At 35.7% G+C, this 9,516-nt stretch overlaps 1 protein-coding gene across 2 annotated transcripts; it reads right to left on the bottom strand.

The window, feature by feature from the left end:
- Positions 1–523: 523 nt before the first annotated feature.
- LOC132294489 (pentatricopeptide repeat-containing protein At4g38150-like) lies at positions 524–9,059 on the bottom strand. Of its 2 annotated transcripts, none has more exons than XM_059792366.1 (2): positions 7,975–9,059; positions 524–541 (listed from the first exon to the last, which is right to left on the bottom strand). In XM_059792366.1, the coding sequence occupies exon 1, from the start codon at positions 8,977–8,979 to the stop codon at positions 7,978–7,980; it is 1,002 nt and encodes a 333-aa protein (XP_059648349.1). In that variant the 5' UTR covers positions 8,980–9,059; the 3' UTR covers positions 524–541; positions 7,975–7,977. The 2 variants fall into 2 exon arrangements, with proteins under 2 accessions (XP_059648349.1, XP_059648348.1); XM_059792365.1 differs by lacking the exon at positions 524–541 and adding an exon at positions 5,341–5,818 and having other exon boundaries at positions 7,975–9,058.
- Between the last annotated feature and the right edge of the window lie 457 nt (positions 9,060–9,516).

Below are 9,516 nucleotides of genomic sequence, written 5' to 3'. Positions count from 1 at the left end.
CACATGTAAACTGCAAGGCTTCTGCACCTTGCTTATTATGTGTATGTAACAGTGTATGTGTGTGTGTGTGTGTGAGAGAGAGAGAGAGCGAGAGAGAGACTGCCTCATTGACAGAATTGTTCAAAAGAGAACAGGAAACAAAAGTTTATTCCAATCTATCAGAATAATGTCACTGCAAACAAGTCAAGTTTCTATCAAAATACACAGCACTCTTTCTACATTTAACAGTAGAATGAGAAAGAACTGGAAGACCCCATTGACAAGAGAAGACGATCGTTGGGCATATACCCTCCATCTTCATGAATCGATTCACCATATCAGAATAGATCCCTGCAATCCTCCTTGGGAATAAAACCAAAGAAAATGCCTTCCAATTCAGCTTCCTAGACCGCGGTAGCCTAAAACCCTTGAGCCTTCCATTCATTTTCATCACCCAACGCCTTCTAGGCCCCCTCGCCACAGCTTTCTTACCAGCAGCAGCACCAGTTAGCCTCTCATAGCGCGTCCTCGAGTGTTCCCCGGCAACATCTTGGAATCCCATCTGCAACAACATTTGAGTGTGTTGAATGCAGAGGTGTATATATAGTGAAGTGTTGTTTGAAATGTATTTATACAAGGTCTAATTGATGTGGCTATTAGATGTGTGTGTGTGTGTTGTATTTCATCAAACATATACTATTAAGGGAAAAGGCTGAAGATTGTTGAGTTTGGATTCCTTTCAACACATGGCCATTGTCATATCTAAACCTAATACATTGTACATTAAAAAGAGATATATGGTGGACTGTGTGTGGGTATGTGTGTGTGCGTGTGTGTGAGAGAGAGATGCATGCCCTCTCCTTTTACACATGGCTGACATGTTTTTAACAAACTGAGCAATTCAATAGTACGTACTCTCTCTTTCTCTATCTCCAAGTTTATTATTTACTGTTATAATGTGATATCTAAATGATGAAGGAATATTGAAGGCATGTGCAATAATTGATGTCCATGTTATGGATGCAAATCAAAGGTAATGATTTGTACCAAAGAGAAGGAATGTGGTTGCAATCTATAACAAGACAAAATTGTTTTACTTGTTTTTTTCAATCTTTATTCTTTTAACAGAGATTAGTTTGAATTCAGTCAAGGATATAAATCATTGGTCCAATTTGTCCACTTTTGAAGAAAACAGTTGCTAAGATATTAATTAGTTTAAGATCCACTCTGTGCCATGACTAATTAAATCCTAGCTCCTATTTGTAGGTTCATTGTTATTTAGCATATAACTAAATAAAATAACTCTAATTAAATTTCTAAGCACAAGACTTGCACATCCAATTAAATCCTAGCTCCTATTTGTAGGTTCATTGTTATTTAGCATATAACTCAATAAAAAAAACTCTAATTAAATTTCTAAGCACAATCACTAGTCCTAACACGACTTGCACATCCAATTATGTGGAAGATCATAATGCTCATTATTGATTATGTCTATGCAGGATATTAGGAGTGGTAGACTGTTAATAAACAAAACATAAAAAAGGTGAATTCGCGTTCTCATGTTTGTCGGTTCGAGTTTTTACCAATTATATTAAACTGTGATTTATTAATCATCGACATAAATAAAATAAGCAAGGTACAATATTGTATAATGTTTTGAGTTGTTTTGACATAGCTATAGATCTCGGATCTTGAGTTCTAAATCTTTTGGGCAAGATTACTTTTAGATTTTAGTTTTACCTAATGATTGCTTAGAAGAGAAAGAGGATTAAGATTATTGAAAAAACATTAAGCAAATCTAGGTTAAAGGTATGCAATAACTAATAAGACAAGGATACAATGAGCATAATGCAGTTAATATTCTTGATTAATATATAGGATTTGTTGGCACTTTTTGGACCAGTTAAAGAATTATAGGAGTCTATATGTGTGTGTGTGCGCGCGCGCCATGCACATGGAGATCATATAGTTTATTAAGGGAATGTGGTGATCTGTGAATTGCAGTCCAACTTGTTGATTGACTGCTCTAGAATATTTTTCAAAGAGATAAAATAGAAGGAAGAGTTATGCATTGCGTAGAGAGGAATCATTTTTAGAAGCCCTAGTAGGTTGGGTTAGTCAATGTTGAAGTGTGGCACTCTGATCAACCACAAAATAATGAAACACCAATATATATATATATATATCTGTCTCAATCAGGAAGAGACCAATTAAAAGGCACTGACTTGTATTATTCCATTGTGCACCAATGTCATCCCAAGTTTCTAAAGGGACTGTAGGTATGTGGGTTCTGCTTATGGTAAATAGGTAATAAACAAGGGGCATGTCAAGAGAAAAACTTGTTGAGGTGTACCATACATCCGACTCGAACAAGTTTTTTTGTACGCCACGATGCAATATGAGGGATTCAGAAAGAGTTTATGATAGGAGGAGGAGGAAAAGTAGGTCAATCAAAGAAATTTATGGTGCCGATAAGAATGTTTATTCCGAATAATTATGTTAAGATTATTTTAGTTTTTCAATTGCCTTTAATGCTCTAAACCTGCTTGTATTTATGTTACTAGATCACTTGGTTGTTACTAATGCCTAAGCCCATGTTATGGTGACCTAATTGCACTTTTGACACCTAAGATGAAGTCTACCATACCGCTCCACGTCAGTGCACCAGTGGCACATTAAATGGACACAACAGACATTAAATACAATTTGGCTAAAGTCCATTGGTGATGGTTGAGTATTAATGCTTTGGTTGTTCTATTAAATGTGATGTTAAGGTTTCTGTTTAGCTTGTGTTCCATCATTTCTTGATTTGACCCACAGCATGGGCGTTTTCTAGCTTCTTATGTTCCAAACCAAAGCCCTTCTAAATATCCTGAAGAAGATTTATATTGGCTCGAGGGGAGGCTCCTACATGCGTCTCTTCTTGTGCCAATATTTAAAGCTCTAGATTTCTTGACTTGTATTGTCATCAGGGTTTTGATACTTGAAGTTGGATTGTCCAAGTTTTACTTGTCCTGAATTTCTTTCAGGCTCGAGGCAAGGCCATCGAGGTTTTGAGAGTTGAAGTGAGGTCATTGAGGTTTTGCTTGACCTGAACTGTTGTCAAGGTTTTCGAGACTCGAGGCAAGCCAGTCGAAGTTTTGTGACTTGGGACGAGATCATTAAGGTTTTGTTTGACTTGAATTGTTGTCGGGGTTTTTGATATTCGAGGCAATGCCGTCAAAGTTTTGTAAATCAAGTTTAGGCGATAAAAGTTTTGTTGGACTTGAACTATTATCAAGGTTTTTGAAACTCGCGGCAAGGTCATTGAGGTTTTGTGGCTTGAGGCAAGGCCATCGAAGTTTTGCTCGGCCTTGGAGTGGTGCTAGGCCCTTGGTAAAAAGGTTTGTTTGTTCTGACGGGGGAATTTTTGACTTTTGCTGACGTGGGGCCTGTTCGTGTATGCCATACCCACTGGGTCATTACTTGTGGTAAAAAAACATGGATACGTTAATCACGCATGAGAACATGGGCTGGATGGTCATTTGGTGCAAATATCGCCAAAGATTATACAATCTATCACCAATCCACCTCCCAACACTATACCTACTTTGCATTCATTTAGAAGTCTGTTCTTTGGATCATTTGATTATTATTATTTTTTTAATTTTAGTAGGGACAATATTAAAATATTAAAACTTCATAGCTATATAATTTGAAAAAAAAAAAAAAAAAAAATTCACTACTATACATATTAAAAAAAATAACAACCAGTGAAGTAAATTGCCTCCACTGCGAACATGTTAGGTCTGTGCCTGATTTCTTGATTGTCCTATGCAATCTCATAATTGCAGAGGACAATCGAGAAATATTAAAACTTCATAGCTATATAATTTGAAAAAAACAAAAAAAAAAAAAATCCATTACCATACATATTTAAAAAAACAACCAGTGAAATAAATTGCCTCCACTACGAATATGTTAAGTCTGTGCCTGATTTCTCGATTGTCCCATGCAATCTCATAATTGGATGTAAAAATGTAAATATTTCATTGGAAAATGAGCCTGATATTATGATCAAAATTACTTTTGCTTGCTCCATCTACTGCTTATGAAGAGAGGAACTCAAAGGCTTCTCAAGTTCAAAGACTTCCCCGTCTTCTTGTATTGATTTTCTCTCAGTGAACTCACATGAGACCACCATTTATATAATTTTCTCTTTTCAAAAATAGTTGAAAATTCCTTTTATTTTCAAACATTTCATTTTGCAGGCCATTTGTAAGTGGTCATGTCATACAAGTGATTTCATAGTTGCCATGACATAGTGTGTAAGAAATTCATAAATAATAGTGGATGCAGAACAATGTGACGACGGTCCTAGAAAGGCGTGGACTTCGGCCAAAGGCCATTTACGTATTTGCCCTGAAGGAGAATGCTAAGCATAGTCGGAACTCCTATGCCCAAAAAAAAAAAATAATAATAAAATAAAATAAAATCTTAACTGGTTTGTAACGAGAACAATTTTCTGTTATTAGAAAACAGAAAATAGAAAATTGTACAAAAATTTTTATTTAGTTTAGTTTTTTGAAAATTATTTTCTGATAACTCAGTTATAAAAAAATCTATTTTCAGAGAACTGTTTTTTATTGTTCTTTGAAAATTATTTTCTGTTCTCTGAATTCTTGAAAACTATTTTCACAGTTACAAACCAAACAAACTCAACATTTTTTGTTTCTTAAAAAAAATTTGAATTCTCAAAGTCTATTTTAATTTGTGTTCTACAACCCTTTGACTTTCATGGATATTATATAGATATATTTTTAAAACGAACTACTGTAGTATGTAAGATGTACATTAAATACAAAATTTCCCCGTGCATTTTCTCCATAGATAAAGAATGAAGAAAGGAAAATACATGTGCCATGAAATATATATTTTATATAGATTTATCTATAGGGAAAAATCATAATATGTACACAAAATGACAAAAAACATTATCCACTTTCGCGTCACTTAGTCACACCATATAATATTATATAATAGCAATTGATATATATATATATATATATAAATACATTTATATATATATATATATATAATATAAAGGATAATTACTATATATATATATATATAATATATATAAAGGATAATTACTATATATATATATATATAATATAAAGGATAATTACTATAAATACACACACATATATATAATATAAAAAGATAATTACTAAAAATACATCATATACAACTACCATTCATGCAAGCTATGGATGAATTTTTTAGTCACCATTGAACAAGAGATCTTTTCGTATACATAAAGTAGAGGTAGCAAATGAATCACGATTCTAGTCATTGATGGTAGGTTATTGCATCGTGTACACAACATTCCATCCTTACTTTTTATTATTTATTATTATAAATAACAGTTAATTATTTGTTCACTGGATACAGCAGTGAATATCAGGGACTGTAGGGAGGATCTTAATCCGAATATATATATTTTGGGCTTGTAAGTTATCAAACCATTAACTTTCAGGTACTAAAAAAAAAAAAAAATGAAAAAGAAAAGAAAAGAAAGAGAGAGTCCTACCAGAAGCAAGAAGATGGCCAAGAAAGGCCACTTGATCTATGGTTTTGAAGACTCATAAACCTTCTTCTAACGTAAAAACCACATCTTAGCCTGAAACAGACCACCCTTCGGAGTTTTCGGACGGATCGGATCCTGACCCAGATAACCCGTTTGACCCGGAACAATGATCTCCTAATCCTCTCAGCCACACTCTTCTTCCTGCAGAACCTATAGCTTCTCAAGAACAGTTGCCTCTTCTCCATATCTGTGTACCCCATCTCGCTCCTAAACATGGAACAGAAAAAGAGTTGTAGAGAGACAAAGAGACTTGTTGTCTATGAAGAAGAAGAAGAGATGATGATGAAGAGCTTATATAAAGGAGTTGTCTGAGACAACGAATGGATTCTCTTACAAGCACTGTAAAGTCGCCACCTGAATCTGTCTTGCTTTTACAAAGAACTGGGACTTCTTCTCTCACACGTGGCAAAGGATCAATGGAATAGTTCTTCTTCTTTTTCCTTATTTTAGTGAGAGGTCACGTGACTTTTGTGATCTTCCATTATCCATTCATCATTTTAGTCTTATGTTTCTTGTTGGATCTCTTTTTCTTCTCCCCTCTAGATGGTTGGGACATGGGATCATCCAACTTCAAATCACATCAGTTGACTTTTTTTCTTTGATAAAGGAGTAACTTTTTTCTTCTTCGGGTATCTTCAATTTGATTTTGATGAGTGAGAGAAAGTGTGATATACATCTAGGTTATTATATATATATACATATATTGCCGTGACTTCAATGAGTCCAGATACTCTGCCATAAATTGTGGCGTGCGATTTTTAACTTACTTAAATTATTTGTCTAACACATTTATTTTAGATTTCAATAACAAAACACAACACATTTGTTTTATTGTTAAAATCTAAAATAAATGTATTGAAACATGATTTAAATGCATTAAAAATTCCTATAGCATGTTACAACAGTCTGCAAAAAACCCTTAAAGCAGAGGATCCAGAAGTGACTTCTCCAACACCATTATTTTGTATTTCAACACGTTAATTTTATTATTAAAATCTAAAATAAATGTGTTGAAATATAATTTAAGCAGCGTTAAAGATTTATACAGCACGCCACAGCAGTTTGCAAAGACCCCTTACAGGAGGAGATCCAGGAGTGACTTCTACAATAATAGGTGGTGATGTGACATCTAGTCACTTCAATAATAGGTGGTAATGTAACATCCTATGCCAGAAACACGAGTGTTTGATAGGAGAGATGTTAATGGAAAACGAAAAGATTAACAGTCAAATTATGTTTTTTTTTTATTATTTTTAGGTAAAATATTCGCACACACTCACAAAAGATCACTATGTAGCTCAAAATCCTCACCTCCCTTGTGGGAAGGAGATGTTATACCAGCTGAACCAATAAATCGGGCAAAAAAAGTCAATTATATTGTTGAAATTAATGGAATAACTCCTAATCGTATGCGGATTGAGAAGTCTGCAAAAATCCCTTAAAGCAGAGGATCCAGAAACGACTTCTCCAACACCATTATTTTGTATTTCAACACGTTAATTTTATTATTAAAGTCTAAAATAAATGTGTTGAAATATAATTTAAGTGTGGTAAAGATTTATACAGCAACCACACCAGTTTGCAAAGACCCCCCTTACAGGAGGAGATCCATAAGTGACTTCTACAATAATAGGTGGTGATGTGACATCTAGTCACTTCAATAATAGGTGGTGATCTGACATCCTATGCCAGAAACATGAGTGTTTGATAGGAGAGATGTTAATGGAAAACGAAAAGATCAACAGTCAAATTATGTTTTTTTTTCTTAATAGGTAAAATATTCACACTAACAAACCTTCACAAAAGATCACTATGTAGCTCAAATGTTATGCCAGCTGAACCAATGAATCAGGTAAAAATGGCCAAATTATACTGTTAAAGAGAATGGAAAAAACTCTTAAACGTATGCAGATTAAGAAGTTAACTTGACTTCAACTTGAGTTATAAAATCCTCAATCAAAGTCCGAGTTTAATCCAACCTTCAATTCGATTGGATTAAGCTCAAGTTAGGCTTGCATTGATGAGGTTAAAAAACTTAGTAGGTTAGGTTAAGCTCAGACCTGAGTGAGGCTTGTCTAACATCTTCTAAGATGATGTGGGAAATTAAATTGTAGTTCTCCTACATGGTCCCATTCCATGCTCTTAGTGTGTGGAGACATTAGACATAAACAATGCACTCAAAACTGCAGAATTAAACCAGTAATTTCCACATGAAACACCCATCACCCCCACCAAATAACATAGAACATAGAGATCAAACAAAAACCTTTCAAGATTCACAAGACCATATGTATATTCCAAAAAACAGAAAGTCACATTGCATCAATTCATGCTCCAAAACAGAAGTCAATTGAAAAACTCACAATTTACTTCCCAAAGAGCAAGTTCATAATGCTGCGAAAAACTGGACCTCTTTTGTCGCGAAGAACCTCCCTGACAGCCTTCTCATCCGGGACAAAGCCCTTAGCTTTCATCTGCTCCAGAAACTCACTCCCTTCCTCCACATTCCCCTCACTCGCAAACGCCTCAAACACCGCGACATAAGTCCCTGCATTGGGCCTCATGCCCTTGTCCATCATCTCCACCACATACTTCTTCGCCTCACCCAACAACTTAGCATCCCCAGAACTCGCCAGCCCCTTGATCAACACGGTGTATGTATACGCATTGGGGGTGACCCCAGACGCCAGCATCCGTAGGTACACCTTGAGGGCATCCTTCCCCTGCCCGGCATTGGCGTATGCCTCAATGACAGCAGTGTGTGCCACCACATCAGGCATATTTCCCTTGTCCTTGATTTGCCCAAACAATTCAAGAGCTTCGTGGGTGAGTCCGTCCTTAGACAATGCGTCGAACATCTTGACTGCATTGTTGATAAGCCCATCATTGCGTATCTTATGAAACACTTCTTGCAGATTTTTTGGATCCCCTGGCTCTTCAATCACTGCCTTCTTGTTAAATGGGTCGTAAGGAGGTGGCAACTTGGTCTTATCAATCTCTCCCCTCCTCGTTGTCAACTGGGTTTTTGTGTTTTCGGAATCAGAATCAGAATCAGAGTCGGATAAAGAGAAATTGACTTTGGTGTTGCGTTTTATGGTAGGGGCGGGTTGTTGTTCTTCTTCGGAGGTGGTAGTGAATGATCTTCTGATTGTGGAAGCAAGAGTGTTTGGTGGGTTTATCAATGGAAGTGTGGCGGGTTTTGATGGATTGAGTGCGGTGGTCGTGGTGAGTGAGAGGAGTGATGGTGGTGGTGTTGAGGAGGAGGCATGGAGGTGTGTGCGAAACGTGGAAAAGAGACGCTTACAGAAGGAGAGAGAGGGAGGCGTGTTGGAGACGACGAAGCAACGACAAATCGCTGTGCCGGCCATTGGTCGTCGTCGCAGTGCTGTGTGTTGATGTAATGTCAAATGTGTCCAACAATAAGCGCTTTTTTTTCTCCTTGTTTTTTTGGACTAAAATCTCTGCGCGTAAAAATGCATTTTAAAATAAAAAATAAATAAAAATCACCAAACACATCTTAATGCAAAATTTTAAGTGATTGAAAAGTAATCCCAATCATAATTTTAGTTTCGGAGCCTTTTTTGTACATTGAGTGTTTCTTTTTTTAGGATAGAAAAGTTGTAGCATTGAGTTAGATATCTTTGGTGTGCAGGAATGGAATGGAATGAAATGTGTCCATTCCAACTATTTCTTTATTTGGTATGCAACTTAAAGTGGGAATAGCCATTCTATTGGAATAAAAATTTATTCCTGGAATGAAAATCCATTTCACAACTAAACCTATGGAATAGCCATTCTATTCCCAAGTAATTTATTTTAAAAAATCGACTTTTCAAAACACCCTCATATTCCAAGTCTAAAAACCACCATTACCTTCTACCACAATCATCTCCGCCTTTCACCAC

The sequence above is a fragment of the Cornus florida genome, unplaced genomic scaffold, assembly GCF_030987335.1.
Source record: "Cornus florida cultivar Cherokee Brave unplaced genomic scaffold, ASM3098733v1 CherokeeBrave_3.0.0_Hap2_Chr02, whole genome shotgun sequence".
Taxonomy (NCBI): Eukaryota; Viridiplantae; Streptophyta; class Magnoliopsida; order Cornales; family Cornaceae; genus Cornus; species Cornus florida.
The sequence above is the reverse complement of the archived record's forward strand: the minus strand, read 5'-3'. Positions and strand labels throughout refer to the sequence as shown.